The 22,317-nt window shown below is 43.1% G+C and overlaps 1 protein-coding gene across 1 annotated transcript in view; it reads right to left on the bottom strand.

Annotated features, from left to right (window-relative positions):
• The window catches only part of LOC126282995 (uncharacterized), a 122,607-nt gene that overhangs the window by 17,903 nt on the left and 82,387 nt on the right, over positions 1 to 22,317 (bottom strand). The window contains exon 4 of the mRNA XM_049982241.1: positions 1,425 to 1,586. Coding sequence (XP_049838198.1) covers positions 1,425 to 1,586 — 162 coding nt within the window. The remainder of the gene's footprint in view (positions 1 to 1,424; positions 1,587 to 22,317) is intronic.

The raw sequence follows: 22,317 nt of genomic DNA, 5'->3' as shown, positions 1-22,317 counted from the left end.
ACCCAACTACCATACCAAAAAACAGTAAAAGACCTTGGCATAATCTTGGATGAACACCTAAACTGGGAAGAACAAACAGTCACAGCTTGCTGGAAATCGCTCTCCTCCCTACATGCAATTCAAAAATTTAGAAAAATATTTCCAACCCATGTTAAACAAAAATTAGTCCAAACACTAGTCTTGCCTAATCTTTACTACTGCGATGTAGTTCAACTCGGCACAAATAGTGAAAATTCTAGATGCCTCGAGCTAATGATGAATGCTTGCGTTAGATACGTGTGCAATATTCGGTTGTATGATCATATCAGTCCTTCATACTCCCAGCTAGGTTGGATACGCCCACATACGGCACGCGATCTCCACACGATGTGCTTACTTCATCGATTTCTTAGCCACTGGTGCCCCCAATACTTATCTTCTCACATTAAACACCTATCATCATTCCACAATCGCAACACCAGATCGGATACGTCTATCATCTTGGCTGTACCTTTACATAACACAAAATCTTTCTCCGTGTCATTCTCCATCTCAGCCATACGACTATGGAACGCGCTCCCCTGTGATGTGCGTCTTATCCAGAACTACTCAACATTCAAGAGGGAACTCAAAACTTACATATTAGGGACGGTATAGCCACCATTCTTGTGCCCCTCCCATCTCTTACTTCCTCCTCTCCATCACAGCTTCGAATTTTACCGTTCTATTTCTCTTCCTCTAACCTATCTACCTCTTATATATCTCTTTCACCCCATTTCTATCGTCTTATGTCTCTGCTCGATGAGAATAACTCACAAGCTGCAAGAACATAACGAGAAAATTCCCAAGTAACAATGGGACTGACATTCAGAAAAGAAAAGTATGTTTACTTTCATATACATAGTCATTATTATTATTATTACTACTACTACTACTATTATTATTATTACTATTATTATTATTATTATTATTGATTGTTATAATTATTTTTTATTGTTATAATTATCATTGTACTACTGTTATAATATCGATTTTTTTCTTTAACATCAATACTGCATAACAGGCTATATGTCCTTAATGTTAAGTAGAAACTGTAACTCGTTCAATCTGAGTATGCCTGGTTAGGTGTAAGAGAGGGGCTGAAGGCCCTAATATTGCCAGGTAAAATAAATGCATAAATAAATAAATAAATAAATAAATAAGTAGTTTTTATTTTTGCACGGACTTTTCAAACGCCCCTCGTGTGTTTATTGGTTTCAGAGATATAGACATGCCAAATCGGATGATTCTATTTGATACACCCTGTAGAGGGGTAGTGTTTGAGGTTACCGTTAAAATCTAGCGAACTAGCAAGTACTGAGTGACTCAACAGGGGCGTGGGGAGCTAGTGGAACACTTGTATGGCGTCCGGGGCGGTCGGGGGCAGCTGTGCTGCGACTACTTACACTTTTTCTCGTGGCAGAGCGCGAGCTCCATGTGGCAGGCGGTCCGGAAGGTGCGCAGCTCGCCGGTGTCGTCGACGCCGCAGACGGGGGAGACGATGGGCGGGCAGCGCAGGCTCTCGCACAGCCAGCGCGGGTCCGGCCGCGGCGCGCTGCCGCCCTCACCTGCAACACGACAGCAAATGATAACTGATCACCATCTCGAGCGACATTTCTGACTATTAAGGATTTCCTAAAAGGCTCTGGCTGAAGCACTTAGTGCTGTCGTCGTAGCAACCACTAAAATTGCGGCAGGATTAAAAGGGTCTTTGGGGGAAAAGAAGCAGCTGTATGATCATCAAGAACTGAGTTGGAAAACCAGTTCCCAGCAAAGAAGGGAAAGGTGGGAGGAGTACGTAGAGGGTCTGTACAAGGTATGTTAACTTAAAGGCAGTATTATACACTACTGGCCATTAAAATTGCTACACCAAGAAGAAATGCATATGATAAACGGGTATTCATTGGAAATATATATAAATACTCTAGAACTGACATGTCATTACGTTTTCACGCAATTTGGGTCCATAGATCATGCGAAATCAGTACCCAGAAAAACACCTCTGGCCTTAATAACGGCCTTGATACGCCTGGGCATTGAGTCAAACAGGGCTTGGATGGCGTGTACAGGTACAGCTGTCCATGCGGCTGCAACACGATGCCACAGTTCCTCAAGAGTAGTGACTGGCGTATTGTGACGAGCCAGTTGCTTGGCCACCATTGATCAGTCGTTTTCAATTGGTGAGAGATCTGGAGAATGTGCTGGCCAGGGCAGCAGTCGAACATTGTCTGTATCCAGAAAGGCCGTTATTGGACCTACAACATGCGGTCGCGCAATATCCTGCTGAAATGTAGGGTTTCGCGGGGATCGAATGAAGGGTAGAGCCACAGGTCGTAACACGTCTGAAATGTAACGTCCACTGTTCAAAGTGCCGTCAATGCGAACAAGAGGTGACCGAGACGTGTAACCAGTGGCACCCCGTATCATCACGCCGGGTGATACGCCAGTATGCCGATGTCGAAGACACGCTTCCAATGTGCGTTCACCACAATGTCGCCAAACACGGATGCGACTATCATGATGCTGTAAAAAGATTCATCCGAAAAAATGACTTTTTTCCATTCGTGCATCCAGGTTCGCCGTTAAGTACACCATCGCAGGTGCTGCTGTCTGTCATGCAGCGTCAAGGGTAACCGCAGCCATGGTCTCCGAGCTGATAGTCCATTCAGCTGCAAACGTCGTAGAACTGTTCGTGCTGCTGGTTGTTGTCTTGCAAACGGCCCCATCTGTTGACTCAGGGATTGAGACGTGGCTGCACGATTTGTTACAGCTAGTGTTACGAGGCCGGCGTTCCGTATTACCCTCCTGAACCTACCGATTCCATATTCTGCTAACAGTCATTGGATCTCGACCAACGCGAGCAGCAATGTCGCGATACGATAAACCGCAATCGCGATAGGCTACAATCCGACCCTTATAAAAGTCGGAAACGTGATGGTACGCATTTCTCCTCTTTACATGAGGCACCACAACAACGTTACACCAGGAAACGCCGGTCAACTGCTGCTTGTGTATGAGAAATCGGTTGGAAACTTTAATCATATCAGCACGTTGTAGGTGTTGCCACCAGCGCCAACCTTGTGTGAATGCTCTGAAAAGCTAACCATTTGTATGTCACAGCATCTTCTTCCTGCCGGTTAAATTTCGCATCTGTAGCACGTCATCTATGTGGTGTAGCAATTTCAATGGACAGTAGTGTAATAATGGAAGAGAAGGTATATGAGGATGGGAGGAGATACGATACTGCGAGAATAATTTGACAGATCACTGGAAGCCTTAAGTCGAAACAAGGCTCTGGGAGTAGATGACATTCCGTTAGAACTATCGATAGTATTGAAAGAAACAGTTATCTCTCAATATTAGTAACTGTAACCTACTGCATATAACAAGGCGAAATTCCCCATAAATGTACAGGTACAAAATAAATGCCCAGTCTTTGGAAGCGGTAACATCGGTCAAGTATCTGTGTGTGACTACTCCAAATGGTCTCAAATGGAATGATCAGATTACACAAGTAACGGGTAAGGCAAACTCTAGACTGAGGTTTATTGGTAGAATCCTGAAGCGATGCAGTCCTTCAACAAAGGAAATAGCTTACAATACGTTAGTTCGTCCAGTCTTAGAGTATTGTTCGTCTGTATGGGACCGTTACCAATTGGGTCTCATTCAAGATATTGAGAAGGTCCAAAGAAGAGGGGCAAGATTCGTGACTGCTACATTTAGCCATCACTAGACCGTTACAAACCTCATAGAAAGTTTGAAGGGGGACACACTTGCAGATAGGCACTCCGTCTTCAGGCCACAAGTGGCCCATCGGGACCATCCAACCGCCGTGTCATCCTCAGCGGAGGGTGCGGATAGAAGGGACGTGTGGTCAGCAAACCGCTCTCCCGGTCGTTATGAGGGTTTTCTTTGACCGGAGCCGCTACTATTCGGTCGAGTAGCTCCTCAATTGGTATCACGAGGCTGAGTGTACCCCGATACATATGCAGATAGACGGCGTGTTAAACGGAAGGGTCTGCTCACTAAATTCCGAGATCCGATCTTCACCGAGGATGTAGAGCATATATTATTACAACTAATATTCAAATCGCGCAATGATCATCATTCACAGATAGGGAAAATAAGAGCTCGTACTGAGGAGTTCAGACAGTCGTTTTTCTCTCGCGCGATCCGCGAGGGGAACAGTAGGTGGGAAATATGACTTTGGAGCGAGTTGTGCCCTCCGCCACACACCGCTTGGTGGCTAGCGGAGTATATATATGTTTATGTAGACGTAGAAACAGCCACGACAAAACTCTTTCATCTGGTGTGAAACATGTATAAACAGTCGAAATACCCTCAGACTTCGACAAAAATGTAATAATTCCAATTCCAAGAAAAGCAGTTGTCGACAGGTGTGAAATTTACCGAAATATCAATTTAAGAAGTCAGGGCTGCAAAATATTAACACGAATTCTTTACAGAAGAATGGAAGAACTGGTAGAAGCCGTCCTCGGGGAATATTAGTTTGGATTTCGAAGAAATGTTGGAACACGAGGGGCAATACTGACCCTTCGACATATCTTAAAAGATAGGTTGTGGAAAGTCAAACTTACGTTTTTAGCGTTTCTGGACTTATAGAAAGCTTTTGCTAATGTTAACGGGAGTACTATCTTTGAAATTATGAAGGCAGCAAGGATAAAATATAGAGACCGAAAGCCTATTTACAATTTATTAAAAAACCAGATGGCAGTTATAAGAATCGATTAGCATGAAATGGAAGTAGTGGTTCAGGGGGAAAGAGACAGGGTTGTAGCTTATCCCGATGTTATTCACTCGGTGCATTGAGCAAGCCGTTTACCGATGACATTGTAATTCTGTCAGAGACAGCATAGGACTTGGAAGAGCAGGTGAACGGAATGGGCAGTATCTTGAGAGATAATACGAACAACAACGGAAGTAAAACAAGGATAATGGAATGTAGTTGAATTTTAAAAGCTGATGCGAAAGTGATTATATTAAGAAACGAGAAACTAAGAGTAGGAGATGAATTTTGATATTTAGGCAGAAAATAAGTGGTGAAGGCCTAAGTAGAGACGATATAAAATGTAGGCTGTCAATGTTAATGGCAACGGCAAGAGATGCGTTTCTGAAGAAGAGAAATTGTTTACATCGAATATAGATGGAAGTGTTAAGTGTTTTCCGAAGGTATATGTCTGGAGTGTAGCCACGTATGGAAGTGGAACAAACGCGAGAAACTGTTTAGACAAGAAGAGAATAGAAGCTTTTGAGATTATATAAGTAGACGATTTAACTAATGAGGAGATACTGAATAGAACTGGGGAGACAAGAAATATGTAGCACAACCTGACTAAAAGAAGGTGTTGCTTGGTAGGGCACATTTGGAGCCATCGAAGGATTACTAGTTTAGTACTGGAGGGAGTTTAGAGAGGGTACAAATCGTAGAGGGAGAAAAAGAGATGAATACAGCAAGCAGATTCAGAAGGATGTAGGCTGCAACAGTCATTCGGAGGTGATGAGAATAGAACTGGGGAGACAAGAAATATGTAGCACAACCTGACTAAAAGAAGGTGTTGCTTGGTAGGGCACATTTGGAGCCATCGAAGGATTACTAGTTTAGTACTGGAGGGAGTTTAGAGAGGGTACAAATCGTAGAGGGAGAAAAAGAGATGAATACAGCAAGCAGATTCAGAAGGATGTAGGCTGCAACAGTCATTCGGAGGTGATGAGGCTTTCACAGGATAGAATAGCGTGGAGAGCTGCTGCACAAAACTAGTTCTCGGACTGAAAACCGCAACAACATAGAAATAACTTACTGGAATGCAGCCAGGTAATGTTCTTATCTTTAGTTCGACAGCATGGAATGTCAAGACAAATTTGTGAGTCGATTAAGAATTTCCTGACTGAATCTAGCTGTAACACCTACTGCTGTCATCACAGTAACCTCATCAGAGTTATGGCAAAACAACTTTTCCAATCGCCCAGAGGTGGATTTAGTATTTTCTGTCTCATTATCAGCGCCCTTACCCAGGCTCACATATTTCTTTGTCCTTCTTATTCGAAGGAATTGATGCCAGTGTTTCTTAAACCGTCTTTTGTATTGTTGCATACCTTGTCCCGCCTTTTTCTTGTTCCTTCAAGTCCTTAGCAGCTGCAGCCCACAGCGCAGTTTCCCCCTATCGCCATTTATTAGCGTTGGATTTCCTGATATTAGTTGTAATAGTTGTATAAGCACAATTTCAGTGGTGTTGCTAATTTTATGTTTAATTAATTACAATCTAGTATCACGTACAAGTAACACCGAAATAAGAGTGAATACTTCACTGTTAGAACAATCCAATCAGTATTATCTCAGTATTCAATACAACCAGTCTACAGCCGCCCAGTGTGTGTCTCGCTTTAAAGACCTGTTGTTAGATGGCAGTCCATGGAGCAGTCACACCCGTAAAATATGTGGTATTATGCGACAGGAAATACTTAAAGTACACATTAATGTGACTAATCTTTCTGTACCACGTCAACGCGCAAGGAACGCGGAAAATCGTACACCCGTTGTCGTAATAAGGAAACGAAGCGATTTATCTAACGTCCAAAAGGGCGAGATCATTGGCTTTCGGGCCACTGGCGGAAGCTAAGTTCGTAAACTGTCTGCATGTCGCCGCGGTGTAAATGTAGCGTGCATGACAAAATGGCACTATCTACACCACTTGCCATTAAAATTGCTACACCACGAAGATGACGTGCTACAGAGGCGAAAATTTAACCGACAGGAAGAAGATGCTGTGACATACAAATGGTTAGCGTTTCAGAGCATTCACACAAGGTTGGCCGGTGGCGACACCTACAACGTGCTGACATGAGGAAAGTTTCCAACCGATTTCTCATACACAAACAGCAGTTGACCGACGTTTCCTGGTGAAACGTTGTTGTGATGCCTCGTGTAAGGATGAGATATGCGTACCATCACGTTTCCGACTTTGATAAAGGCCGGATTGTAGCCTATCGCGATTACGGTTTATAGTATTCCGACATTGCCGCTCGCGTTGGTCGAGATCCAATGACTGTTAGCACAATATGGAATCGGTGTGTTCAGGAGGGTAATACGGAACGCCGTGCTGGATCCCAACGGCCTCGTATCACGAGCAGTCGAGATGACAGGCATCTTTTCCCCATGGCTGTAACGGATCGCGCAGCCAAGTCTCGATACCTGAGTCAGCAGATGGGGACTTTTGCAAGACGACAACCATCTGCACGAACAGTTGGACGAAGTTTTGCAGCAGCATGGACTATCAGCTCGGAGACCATGGTTGCGGTTACACTTGACGCCGCATCACCGACAGGAGCGCCTGCGATGGTGTACTCAATGACGAACCTGGGTGCATGAATGGCGAAATGTCATGTTTTCGGAGGGATCCAAGTTTTGTTTACAGCATCATGATGGTCGCATCCGTGTTTGGCGACATCGCGGTGAACGCACATTGGAAGCGTGTATATTAGCCGGCCGCGGTGGTCTAGCGGTTCTAGGCGCGCACTCCGGAACCGCGCGACTGCTACGGTCACAGGTTCGAATCCTGCCTCGGGCATGGATGTGTGTGATGTCCTTAGGTTAGTTAGGTTTAAGTAGTTCTAAGTTCTAGGGGACTGATGACCAGAGTAGTTAAGTCCCATAATGCTCAGAGCCATTTGAACCATTTTTTTGGAAGCGTGTATTCGTCTGGCGTTTCACCCGGCGTGATGGTATGGGGTGCATTGGTTACACGTCTCGGTCACCTCTTGTTCGCATTGACGGCACTTTGAACAGTGGACGTTACATTTCAGATGTGTTACGACCCGTGGCTCTACCCTTCATTCGGTCCCTGCGAAACCCCACATTTCAGCAGGATAATGCACGACCGCATGTTGTAGGTCCTGTACCGGCCTTCCTGGACACGGAAAATGTTCGACTGCTGCCCGGTCCAGCACATTCTCCAGATCTCTCACCAACTGAAAACTTGTGGTCAATGGTGGCCGAGCAACAGGCTCGTCACAATACGCCAGTCACTACTCTTGATGAACTGTGGTATCGTGTTGAAGCTGCATGGGCAGCTGTATCTGTACACGTCATCGAAGCACCGTTTTACTCAATGCCCAGGTGTGTCTAGGCCGTAATTACGGCCAGAGGTGGTTGCTCTGGGTACTGATTTCTCAGGATCTATGCACCCAAATTGCGTGAATATATAATCACATGTCAGTTCCAGTATAATATATTTGTGCAATGAATACCCGTTTATCATCTGCAGTTCTTCTTGGTGTAGTAATTTTAATGGCCAGTAGTGTAGTTATAGGGTTACGTAGAATTTTGCCTCAAGCTGAGTTACTTCGATTTGAGGTTGTTGAAAACTATTGGGGTGCTGTGATACTGCAGAGATGTTACAGCTTCGATGTGAGAGATGTGATTTCCTTTGGAGTGCCATTATACTGCAGATACAGCAGATCCACGAAAGGCGGAGGGATTTTGCAACGACTGGAACATAGTCTCCATTCCTCTCATGAAGCATGTTTACAGACTAAACGGAAGTCTACGAGAGAGACAGGCTGTGGCGCGTGCAAGTGCTAGCAGCCGTATCCGGCAAGGAGCAAGTAACTATTCCAGACGAGTTTAATAATTCTTGACTGCGCGTTTTAATGCATCCAGTCTCTCTATACCACACGATTTAAGACATTCAGTGGGTGCCTTTTCAGTTACGTATTGATTTCCCGTGCGCCCTGCACGGAGCCGATGGTTGGTGAAGTGTGGCGAAATACGTAGATGACTAGTGTGACGTCACAAGATCGTTGCAGGGCCCGTATTTCTCGTGGACCCCGGTTTCTATGTCATTACGCAGTCAACTGTCATATTAGTAGTTTAGCTGGAGGGGAGGGAAGGGCAACGTCCGGCGCACGGCCCGCTTGCTGCCTCCCTCGGCCCCCTCTACCGCCATTCGCCTCGCCGTGTGTCACCGGCGCCGCGACGCGCCGGCACAGCTCGCCAGACGGCTCTCCCTTTATTTCTGTTTTTTCCCCCCGAGTGTCTGAATGCACAGACGTCGCGCCACTCTAAATATACCCATTGTACGAGACGGGCCGACGTGCACGCGCGTTGCACAACCGTCTGCGTTCCCGGCGCACACCCACCACTGCTGCCACCGAGCGAGATGGCGCAGTGTTTAGCACACTGGACTCCCGTTCGGGAGGACGACGATTCAAACCCACGTCCGGTCATTCTGATTTAGGTTTTCGCTTTCGCCAGTGCATGGATGGTTCCTTTGAAAGGGCATGAACGACCTCCGTCCCTGCCCTTCCCCAATCCGATGGTACCGATGACTTTTCGCTGCTGCCCCCCCCCCCCCCCCCCCGCCCTCCCAACCAGCCAACCACGGCTGACAATTTTTCATTTTTATTTTTCATGTTAAATCGGTATTTAGAGAAATGGAAATTTGCGGTAAGTTCCTATGGGACCAAACTGCTGCCGGCCGCTGTGGTCGAGCCGTTCTAGGCTCTTCAGTCCGGAACCGAGCGGCTGCTACGGTCGCAGGTTCGAATCCTGCCTCGGGCATGGATGTGTGTGGTGTCCTTAGGTTAGTTAGGTGTAAGTAGTTTTATGTCTAGGAGACTGATGACCGCAGATGTTTAGTCCGATAGTGCTTAGAGCCATTTGAACCATTTGAACAAAACTGCTGAGGTCATCGGTCCGTAGGCTTACACACTACTTAATCTAACTTAACTTAGGCTAAGGACAACACACACACCTATGCCCGAGGAAGGACTCAAACTTCCGACGGAGAAACTCGCGTGAACTGTAGCAAGACGCCCCAGACCGCGTGGCTACCCCCCGCGGCCGATAGTTAGAGATTTTTGAACAAAATGACGGTTAAAAGAACTGAAATGCACATCGGATTGTTGTTCAGAAATCAACTTAAAGGTTTCTTGGTATGCGTCCTTGCCCAAGTTCCCGCTCCCTTCACACGGCTTCTTGTCATCAGACTCTTGTTCGAGAACATGTACAATTCCTTTTCTAGTTGACAGCTCTGTCTGTGATACGCTTTGCGATGCTCATATGTTTTCCTCGCCTCTCGGCGTTGTTTTCCTTATATTCTCTTTCTGTCGTTCGTTTTGCTGCTCTATTGACATTCTCGAAACTTGTTGTGCCTGTAATTTGTTTTAATGTGGAACAATTAGCAGATAGGACGTTGCTGAGTCAGTAGGAATACAATCCGAATTTAATGTGAGACAGTAACTATTGGTATTTGGTTCCATGGATGTGGCCGAAACTGAAAGTGGGCCCTTGAGGTAACGAAAGAGGCCAGACTAACAAGGAGAAACAACGAAAGGAAGAGAGAAGGTGATCTTGTAAACCAAGAAGTTTATGCAACCGGTGTATTTTAGGAACAACGCAGATTAGTCATAGATAACTTGGAATTGAATTTCTAGAAAATTAAATTTTCCGACTTATTTTACGCTAAAAAAATCCGAGAGCTGGAGGTCTCAACTTTCTTTGGATGTTTCAGTGCACAATTTGGACAGTAGACTGCACACACTAACATACTGGCAGTAGGAAGGAAAATACTTACTGATTAATTACATGAAAGTAACCTTAAGTTTGATTATCAGATGCAATCTTCCTAGAATAAAAGCTTGTGGTCGAAGTGACATCATTGTAGTCTACTTTTTAGACAGACATATTGTTAATGTGTTCTTTCTCCAAGCATCTATGTAAGACAGTTAGTCACTGCATAGCTCCCAAGTATAGACAGGCACATAAAAATTTAATTTACTGATCTTCGTAAAAGAATTGAATTAAAGTCAAAGTCACAACTAATGAGATTAATTGTAGATCGTAAAGTTCAGAAAGAAAGGCTACTATTGTCCTAAAATGTTCATCCTACTAAGACATCACGTTTTTTAGTTAGAGTCGTACAAAATTCATATAAATTGTTAGTATTTTTCCAGGCGTTCACAGGCAAGTTACCTTGTGGTTATACTCGCAATGTTAATGACTGACTGATAACAATAATCACGAACAGATAAGGCAGATAATTTTGTCCGTGAATTGGCAGTTTGCAATTGTTTCAAAATACATAAGAGATATAGTGGCCAAACTCAGTGATGTGAGAGAAAAGGCAGAACTAGGAAGCATCTCGTTCGGCAGCATTGTGGTGCAGAGTGAGGAGCAGTATACCAGGATGATTGTTCCTATCATGCTGATACAGCAATTAAACACGCCGCTACTCTACCCTAACCAACGAGACCGCTGCTACATTTTACATCACGAACAAGAAGGCGGATCTCAGTAAGAGTAGTGAGTGTTTCATTTAACAGTAGCGCTCACCTCACAATAACTGTCCAAAGTGATGACAACTAACGACCGATTCAATTATTACAACTGTACGTGGTGTTTTGCCTCTCTAGAGTCTTTTAAACGGAATGTAAACAGATAATAAGCTACGAGGCACATATTCCTCCCATTGGGAAAGTTTAGCGTTGTGAGATCCAGTGGTCATATTGTTCATGGGTTGGAATCGACGCTTCCAGCGGAACGATTAGGAACGTTATTCAGTTGCCTGACAGATCATCTTCATATGTAAATAAGCGGAAAGAAAAATCGTGAATGTTTTCTACTGATTTATTTGTCTAGTTTGCCTTTTGTCTTATGGGACCATCATGTGGCAATAGCAATTACAAGACTGTTATTTGACAATAACGATGTCATTTGAAAACAGTAAAATGCTCGTGAACAGCCTTGGCAAAGGCAGCACAGACCACTGATGTGTTGTTAAATGTCGTTGGGTTAAAAAAATCTTCCAGTTTTTATAGCTGACGTGAATGAAGTTCCAAAATGTAGCACCTGTGTCCTACGGTACCAAGAAATGGTATGCGAACTTAAGCGATGAATGTTATTTGTGCATATCTACAGCCGCTCAGGGCCAGACGGGGTAACGGTGGACAGTGTTAGAGATGTTTTATTGCGAAGCGTCGCGGATAAGTTTAAGCCCTCAGTGTCTCTCAGCAAAACGCGCAACGAATTCTCCGTAGAAACAAAAGTTATCTGAATCAACAATTTTGTCGATTTCCTGCACGGAAATGCAAGAGATATTTGAGTCTGACGCCTTAGGAGACTCACTCGTCTTTGATGCCGAAATAACATTCTAGTGTATCGCCGAAACTAGTAGTATAAAAATAAAACCTAAATAACGGTTATTGGTATTGCTTTATTTGAACATTCGAATCGTCTGAAAAGGTGAATCAGCACAATTTTGTGAATTGAAATTGCAGTGGCAGTCCTAGAACATGCGTACATGGCGGAAAGATGAGATACTTTCACTGTGGCAGTTTCGTTCGCTTGACTCCTTTTTGTATCGTTCGTCCAACATTGTTTTTTTCCTTATTAGGCCTATGACACGATGCCTCTTAAGAGCAACGGATTTTCACATTTATGTGTCTCATATAAACTTAGGTATCAAAGTCACACTGAAGTTATTTGTATTTCAGTACATTAAATCTTGTACAAACTGCGTAGATTCTCTCTCATTAATTGTTTGAATTCCTTCGTCGTGTTCCGTAGACCCCATGAACGAGAAGAGCCCAGCTGTGTGGAATGACTGGACGTTATCATCTACAGAAGTGAAACAGCTTTTAAAAAATGTACAACGCACTGGCAGTAAGCTACTCGTATATAAATCAGTAATATTTCTCCTTACGCAAGCTAATTGTGATACAGTTGTTCAATCGATACATCGAAGAAGCAATAACTGAAATAAAGGAATGGTTCAGAATTAAAATTCACCGTAAAAGAATATCAATGATACGAGAATATGGATCGATAGTAAACGAAAGAAAGGCTAAACCAATGAGAAGCAATAAAACTGAGAAAAGCGAGAAACCTAACACCAGGACTGGTTATCACGAAGAAGGAATTCCGCTACCTAGAGATCAAAACAACCCTTGACAGTCGGAGCAAAGGGGACATCTAAAGCAGACTAGCACTGGCAAAAAGAGCATTCCTGGCCAAGAGAAGCCTACTAGCATCAAACATAGGCCTTACTTTGAGGAAGAAATTTCTGAGAATGTACGTTCGAAGTACAGCATTGTATGATAGTGAAATTGCGTGGTGTGGAAACCGGAACAAAAGAGCAGCATTTGTGATGTGGTGCTACAGACGAATTAGGTCGACTGATAAGGTAAGGAATGAGTAAGTTCTGCGCATAATCGGAGATGTAAGGATATGTGAAAAATACTGACAAGAAGAGAGGACAGGGCGATTGAGCATGTCATGGTACTAGTGTAAGCTGTAGAGGGTAAAAACAGCAGAAGAAAACAGAGATTGGAATACATCTAGCATATAATTGAGGATCTAAGTTGCAAGTGAAGCTACTGTTTATGAGCTAATAGAGCTAATAGTAGCGTAATACAGTATGTGATCAAAAGTATCCGGACACCCCCCTAAAACATATGTTTTTCATATTAGGTGCATGGTGCTGCCACCTACTACCAGGTACTCAATATCAGCGACCTCAGTAGTCATTAGACATCGTGAGAGATCAGAATGGGGCGCTCCGCGGAACTCACGGACTTCAACCGTGGTCAGGTGATTGGGTGTCACTTGTGTCATACATCTGTACGCGATATTTCCACTCTCCGAAAGATCTCTAGCTCCACTGTTTCCGATGTGATAGTGAAGTGGAAACGTGATGGGACACGTACAGCACAAAAGCGTACAGGCCGACCTCGTCTGTTGACTGACAGAGACTGCCGACAGTAGAAGAGGGTCGTAATGTGTAACAGGCAGACGTCTATCAAATAGTTCAAAAGGTTCTGAGCACTATGGGACTTAACTGCTGAGGTCATCAGTCCCCTAGAACTTAGAACTACTTAAACCTAACTAACCTAAGGACGTCACACACATCCATGCCCAAGGCAGGATTCGAACCTGCGACCGTAGCTGTCGCGCGGTACCAGACTGTAGCGCCTAGAACCGCTCGGCCACTCTGGCTGGCAGACGTCTATCCAGACCATCGCACAGGAACTCCAAACTGGATCAGGATCCACTGCAAGTACGGTGACAGTTAGGCGGGAGCTGCGAAAACTTTGATTTCATGGTTGAACGGCTGCTCATAAGCCACACATCAAGCCGGTAAATACCAAACGACGCCTCGCTTGGTGTAAGAAGCGTAAACATTGGACTATTGAACAGTGGAAAAACGTTGTGTGGAGTGACTAATCACGGTACGTAATGTGACGATCGGATGGCAGGGAGTGGGTGTGGCGAATACCTGGTGAACGTCATCTGCTAGCGCGTGTATTGCCAACAGTGAAATTCGGAGGCGTTGGCGTTGTGGTGTGGTCGTGTTTTTCACGGAGGGGGCTTGCACCCCTTGTTGTTTTGCTTGACACTACATTGGCATACATTGATGTTTTAAGTACCATCTGGCTTCCCACTGTTGAAGAGCAATTCAGGGATGGCGATTGCATATTTCAACACGACCGAGCACCTGTTCACAATAGACGACCTGTGGAGGAGTGGTTACACGACAATAACATCCCTGTAATGGACTGGCCAGCACACAGTCCTGACCTGAATCCTATAGAACGCCTTTGGGATGCTTTGTAACGCCGACTTCGTGCCAGGTTTCACCGACCGCCTTCGATACCTCTCCTCAGTGTAGCACTCCGTTAAGAATGGGGTGACATTGCCCAAGTAACCTTCCAGCACTTGACTGAACGTATACCTGCACGAGTGGAAGCTGTCATCAAGGCTAAGTGTGGGCCAACACCGTATTGAATTCCAGCTTTACCGATGGAGGACGTCGTGAACTTGTAAGTCATTTTCAGCCAGGTGTCCGATTACTTCTGATATGATAGTGTCTTTCCATAAATATTTTGATTGTCTATATATGTAAATACAGAGGACTGCTCAAAACCACTGATTTTATACATTATACATCAAAGTGAACTGTGTGAAGTGCTGACAGTCTAAAACAAGAAGCATTCAAAGGTAGATCTCTAACTATATGCTTGTTGTGAATTAGTTAGTCATGTAATGATCAGATGCCACAGCCACTTCACCAGAGTGAATTAGCAGAGCTGCCGGAAGGTAATGTCTAACAAATTTATATTTACTACACAAAATGAGGTGTGACAATAGTCCTAATGTTCATGTTTTGTTAAGTTTTGTGAAAGTTTCAAACTGATATTACCGAAATACATCCGGAAGACATTTTACAGTATATTCTATACTGAGTGAGGTGAGACCTTCACAGCTTACATCTAAATGTAAATTTGTGTTAGTTAATCTGTAAAACCATGTAAATGTGCCCGTATTAATGCTCATTTTAACAGCAGCAACGAGGGAATAGATGTAAAGCTAGTAGTATTTTGTTTCGTTAGGAGATACCACTTGTTAAATTCTGTCATATATTGTACGATCTGCTACAGCCTTTAGGAAGTAGACCACCCTATGAAACAAAGTGTTAAAATAATAATAAAAATCAGTGTTTGGTGACAATATAACCAAAAACAGTTTATAATAAAAAAACTAAGGAATGTACACATCCCTGCAATAACTGAGGAAGGTGCACAGATTTTATTTTTTTTTTAGTAAAAAAGCTCTTGAATATTAAATGTTTCGACAGCTTTTAATTTTGCACTCAGCTAATGATTGGGTATAAGTTAGAAACATATTGATACTGTGGACGGAATATCAATTCAGGGCCTATAGTAGGATTCGCAAGTCAAGTGTTCAAAGCAATCGCGTATTGTGGAACCTTTGTTTGTTTAGAAGATCTATCGAAAGGGAATGTGTTCCTATTAAAAGGTAATTAATATGTCTGACTCACTGAGACTACAACTTTGCTTGTGATTTGTTTTCTAAGGAAGCACACATTTGTAAAATCATTCATTTAACTATGTTCGTTTCCGCCAGTTCTACAATTCTTCATTATTGATCAAGGCTCGTAGCGTGCACCATCATGTCAATAACTACATAACTATACTGACCTGCTAATGACAGTTTTTGTATTTGGTTGGAAAGAAGTAGTAGGAAGTATTCTAAAACATTTCCAAACTAATGTGAAATATGCCTCGCGCGGAAGTAGACGGCAGATCTTACTATGACAGATGTGCACAATTTTTGGATCGGCTAAGGTTTTTAAAGTTATATATTTAAGTAATTCTTTTCCTAATTTCTATAAAAGCCGATAGTTTTATTCTCCACCGTGATATAAGTAAAAACAATAGTGTGTGAGGCAATGCTGACTACACTTACCGAACGCTGTTACCATTTAGGACACAGATACGCCGTGAATAATCTGTAACAAATTTCTGTCTGAAAACAGATATAATTGTTTGATAATGACATGATTACTAGAAAGATGCACCAAAATAGCTGATTCTAATAACTAATCTTTATACACGGTGAACTATTTCGCCATTTATGGTCATTGTCATGTACGTCTAGACTTCTTGTGGCGTCCATGTTATGTCGTTAGTGAAACGTCTTACCACTGTCACTATTTTTATAAGATGATAATTTTGCCTGCAATGCAATGGCTTTGACAGTTCCACTCTTACGACGCTGTATGTTTACCTGTAAAGTAAACATATAGCGTCGTAAGAGTGGAATTTGTCAAACAACTGTCACACCGAATTAATGATTTATTTTCCATATATGTACGTCTTTTATTACCTTATAAAAACAGTGACAGTTATACGATGGTTCACTAACGACGTAATTTGGACGTCACGTCAGTCTAGACGGACTTGGTAATGGCGACAAATGCCGAAACAGTCTGTCGCGTATAAAAATAAGTAACTATAAGCAGCTATTTTGGTGCATGTTTCTAATAATCGGGTGATTATCACACATATATTACGCTGTTGGCCCTAAAGAAAAATGTAATTGTATTGATCAGTTTAGCTTATAATACGAAAATAAAATTCCACTAGTGCTGTAACATTGTAGGCAACGGTTTTTTGAGCAAGAGTAACGCCCATATCAGTAACGACAGGCAAATGACGCAATAGCAGCACGTTCCAAGGCGCTGTTTATCACGCTTCTAATTAGAGGCAGTTTCTGTACTTGCAACTTCGATGTTTCCTAATTTGCGAGTAATCACTGATAACTACTATTTTTCGTAGCTGTGTTGTTTCTTAACGGTCGTCTCGATAGGCTACAAGGCACAGTTTCGAAACGGAGTGCTGCAGCGGGCAGGACTGTTATCTCAGAGCGTCTTCTGGAAATTTGAAGACAATCATTTACCAGAATTCCACTACGACAATAGCGGTGTTTGCATACAAACTGATCTAGAATTTGGCGTATAAGTATTCCAGGAGAATATTGTGATTTTCAGTTTACGAAAACAACCACTTGTCCGTCAATGGTTTTTTTACATCTAGTGTTTTCAAATGCCAAATAAATCTGAATGCCGTTTGGTCGTTCCTCAAGGATGAGTCGCTTTGAACCTGACTTACCACTTAAGCCTGTGACCGTTGGGTTGCTCGTTTGATACCCACTTCGTCTACATGAGCGTAAAATACTGCTTATATTTCAACATGGCTATTGCTGCCAGATATACAGTATATATACTCCTACAAGTAGTTTCAAAATGGTGAGACGTATCATCAAGATAATATATTCTATCACAGACCGGATTCTGCAGCATTTGAAATACCGGCCTAGCTATCATTTTGATCTGTACGCATTCAGTCATGAGGACATGTTGTGGCTTTTGAAGAATCCTCCATCTACCACAATGGTAGTCAATCTGTTCCACTAGTGGGCGTTCCAGTTTTCGTAGTGGGCGTTAGGCCGTAGGTGTTTTACAACTATTTCCTTAGCTGTCGTAAAGTTTAGACATAAAATATTTGGTAAATAATAATTATTATATGCTTTAACTTGCTGCAACTGTGCCGTACAAATTTTACAATGTAAAGTTACTTCCCTACTTAATGAACCGCATTTACTGTGGAACTGGTGTGCGGTCATAAACGTTTCCTACTAACAGATAAAATATGGGCGGTAGGTGGAAAAGGTTAACTACTCCTGATATACTAATACCAGGTCGGTGACCGTAACTATTGTTCAGTTCAACAGTTAACATTTATTGAAACGCATCCATTCACCTGTTTCACTGGATATCTTGTCGAATTTACGCACTTCATCGATCCATAGTAGTGTTCACTTCTCCGATAACTTAATACCCGTCTGTATTTGCACTGACCAACAGTAGCGATGGAAGAATTTAACATTGTTCTGATGTTCTTTTTTACCATAAATATTGGGACGATGTCAATGACAAGAGTAAATGGTCCCTGCATTTCGATGATACGGCACACATTCCTCGCCACGGATGACCTCCGTTCAAGAAACCCGACCGAGCGACGGTGCGCATGGAAACAACAAGAACCCTCATTCGAGAGGACGACGGTTGAGATCCCCGTCCTTTATACGGACACTTGCTTTCCGTGGTTTCCCTAAATTACTTAAGGCAACTTCCAGAATTGTTCCTTCGAAAAATACACGGCCGATTCCGTTCCTCAATCTGAACTAGTGCTACAACAGGACGTCATGTCCTAATCTTTCCATCAGGGAAACGGTTGTTTGTCACATACTCAGGCTGGCGTCTCATGCAATGTTCGCAACAATTCACTGTCTCAGTAACGTGGGTATTTCAGTGGAAATGAACGTTGTCGCCCATAAAAAGGAAGAAGCGTAATACATCCCTTCACTATATCAATGCAGCATTATTTTTGGGAGTAATGCGGCTGTAATTACATACAATGACTCAAGTCATAGGTGCGCGATACTGTATTTCTGAGGTCGTACAGGAACATTGTTTTTCACTTGCTGCCATGTCAAGTGTATATAGTAAGTACCTGAAATCAGGCAGTGTCCGTTCTGTTATTGTTTTCGTCTTCAGCCGGGAGACTGGTTTGGTGCATCGTTCCACTGTAATCACTTCTGTACCGGTCTCCTTGCTTCATCATAATTACTGGAAGCTACACCCATTTGAACTAAGTTATGTACTTAAATCCTGGTTTCCCTCTACAGCTTTTAACACACCTGCAGGCTTCCCTCCACAAACATGGTGCCTTAGGCTGTATCCTTCTCTTCATCAAGTCGGAACAAATTTCTGTTATTCGACCTATCCATGAATTTTTCTTTCTAATATAGGAAATGAATTACCCGTATCAGTCCGCGATCATTGACAATATTTTGTAATACTAACGCCTAGAAAGTTAGTTAAAATTTTTCTTTATATATTACGACGTTTCGGCAATTGTCATCATCAGATATAAAAAAGTTTAAAACTAATAAAAGACAGTTCGGTAAGAAGAACAGTCTATGTTTGCCGAAAATAATCAATAAGGTTGCTGTATCACACTCATGAAGTGGGAGGGCTGATGTAACATAAGAAGGTTCTATGTCATTAGGCACAGCTTTTACTGCTGATCCAGAACTTCCATTTATTAGTTTTAAGATTTTTATTACCTGATGAGGGCAGTAGCTGAAAATCGTAGGAAGCGATCTAGACGGTTTTATTCAGAAAATATAAATTTTTCAGCTTCCTCCTCCTTCGTTTCTTTTCTCGTTCGATCAATTTATCGTAAACGTTTCACTTCCTATAATACTAGACTAAGTCCAATACTTAACAAAAAAAGCTTGCTAGCGTTTTAAATATGTTCTCCATGTCAGGATAGCTTTTCTTGCTATTTACAGTCTCCGTTTTATATCTTTCCCTGACATGCTCAGTTGTTTCTCTCCCCACCTATCAAATCAGGTCTAATACCATCAATGATTCGTTTCCAGTCACATTCTCTCAGCATTACCTGAGTTTATTTCGACGACACTCCACTACCTTCCGTTTTCTTGTGTTCATGATCATCTTGTGACGTCTTTTCAAGGCAATATACACCCGTTAATTGACTTTTGCTGTCTCTATATGTTCTATTAGAAATAAGACGCATGGAACAAGGGTTCCCCATATAGTTTGGTAACACGGCCATGCATCATTACGTCTAAACTCTATCCCGACAAAGAATATTATTGTTGAAAGAAACATAAAAGTCACAATAAGAACTTAGGAAAACACAATTTCAACCTGTTGCATTCTTTTAGAACAATATCTCCCGAGCCAATCACGTATTTGCGAAAGAATTGCGTGTGATCACAGAGAGGTGGAGAAAAACATGGAAACACCGAGAACACCACATACCACAATGTTTAATACGTAGTAGTAAACCCGTTGGCATTCAAAAGAGTCTCCAGTAGTGTCGGAATGGATAAGTACAGATTATTTATTCTGTTTCCAAGGGTATAATATAACATCCTTCACGCAGCTTAAGCAAGCTCGGGTAACGATGACTGAGGTGGATAGCAATGATGCACCCTTCTCTCAAGAAGTTGACCTCAAACGCTCAATAATAGTGACACCTAGTGACTGTGAGGGACAGGGGAGATGCGACAATTCAAATGGTTAAAATGGCTCTAAGCACTATGGGACGTAACGTCTGAGGTCATCAGTCCCCTAGAACCTAACTAACCTATGGACATCACACACATCCATGCCCGAGGCAGGATTCGAACCTGCGACCGTAGTGGTCGCACGGTTCCAGACTGAAGCGCCTAGAACCGCTCGGCCACACCAGCTGGCTGCGACAATTCATACTCGTGTTCACAAAACCAGCCGTGGATGATATGAGCTTTTTGTGAACAGGTTACCCGTCATGTTGGAACATAGCATCATCATTGGCGAAGAACCATTGTACCATGGAACGGCCATGACCAGCCAGAATAGTCACATTATCCTTGGTAGCAAATTGGACCATGCAACATAACCACGGACCCATAAAATAGCACTATATTGTTGCCCAAATAATCACTGAATCCCCTCCATCTTCCTCTCTTTTGGTGTAAACTCGGCCTAAAGTTGGAAACAGTGTGAAATAAAACCCATCTGATTAAATGACTCGTCTATTGCTCCATAGCACAGGTTTTGTGCTTCAGCATCACACTTTTCTGTTACGAGCAGTTTCATCACTGATGTGTGATCTTGGAATTCCAGCTCACCCTGCAGTTCACAACTTATGGAGCTCCCTTCGAGATATTTTGGTGCTGGCAGGGTTCGCGAGTGATACATTCGGTTCTGCGGTGACTTTTGCAACTTGCGTCGTCTTATTTCTCGTCACAATCCTCTTCAATGACACACTTTCGTTCGCTTTTTAACTTAGAGGATGATATTTTTCCGATTTCCCTATATGTGGTGTAAATCTCCGATACGGTGCCTCATGCGTAACCAAACACATCTGTTACCTTAGTTACGAAAGGGCCCACCATTCGAAAACCAACAGTCTGTCCACGTTCGGATTCACTAAACTCTGAAATAATGCACTGACGACTACACACAACACTGTTCTGACAACAACTGACAATTACAACGTAATGATAACATTGCACAAAAAATGGTTCAAATGGCTCTAAGCACTAGGGGAGGCCATCAGTCCTCTTGACTTAGAACTACTTAAACCCAACTAACCTAAGGACATCACACACATCCATGCCCGAGGGACGATTCGAATCTGCGATCGTAGCAGCCACTTGGTTCCGTACTGAAGCGCCTAGAACCGCTCGGCCACCGCGGCCGGCTTAACATTGCATAGGTGTCGTTCGTGGTCAAATACATCAGAGCACACACTGGACTCGCATTCGGGAGGACGATGGTTCAATCCCGCGTCCTGCCACCCTGACTTAGGTTTTTCGTGATTTCCCCAAATCGCTTTAGGCAAATGCCGGGATGGTTCCTGTGAAAGGGCCGACTTCCTTCCTCACCCTTCCCTAACCCGATGAGACCGATCACCCCGCTGTTTGGTCTCTTCCACCAAATCAATCAACTAACGAAACTACCAACATCAGCGCAACCTGCAGTCAACACATACATTTAGCGCATTTACGCGAATGTAATGCGCCCTTTTTCTTGCCGTACGCAGTAATCAAAATTGGGGTACCTATACGGTTCTCTGGCGCATTGAATTCGAGTAAAAACTTGTATCCGTCCTTCATCGGTAACATCACAATGCGTTGTTGTGTTACATTATTTTTGACATATTATTACATATTGTGTTCGCATTAGGTAAGCACGAAACGGAAGGAACACAGGGAAGAACAGCGTATGATACTACTTTCAAGCCGGCCGGGGTAGCCGAGCGGTTCTAGGCGCTACAGTCTGGAACTGCGCGACCGCTACGGTCGCAGGTTCGAATCCTGCGTTGGGCATGGATGTGTGT

The sequence above is a fragment of the Schistocerca gregaria genome, chromosome 1 (genome assembly GCF_023897955.1).
Source record: "Schistocerca gregaria isolate iqSchGreg1 chromosome 1, iqSchGreg1.2, whole genome shotgun sequence".
Taxonomy (NCBI): Eukaryota; Metazoa; Arthropoda; class Insecta; order Orthoptera; family Acrididae; genus Schistocerca; species Schistocerca gregaria.
Note: the sequence above shows the minus strand (reverse complement) of the source record. Positions and strands in the feature narration are given on the sequence as shown.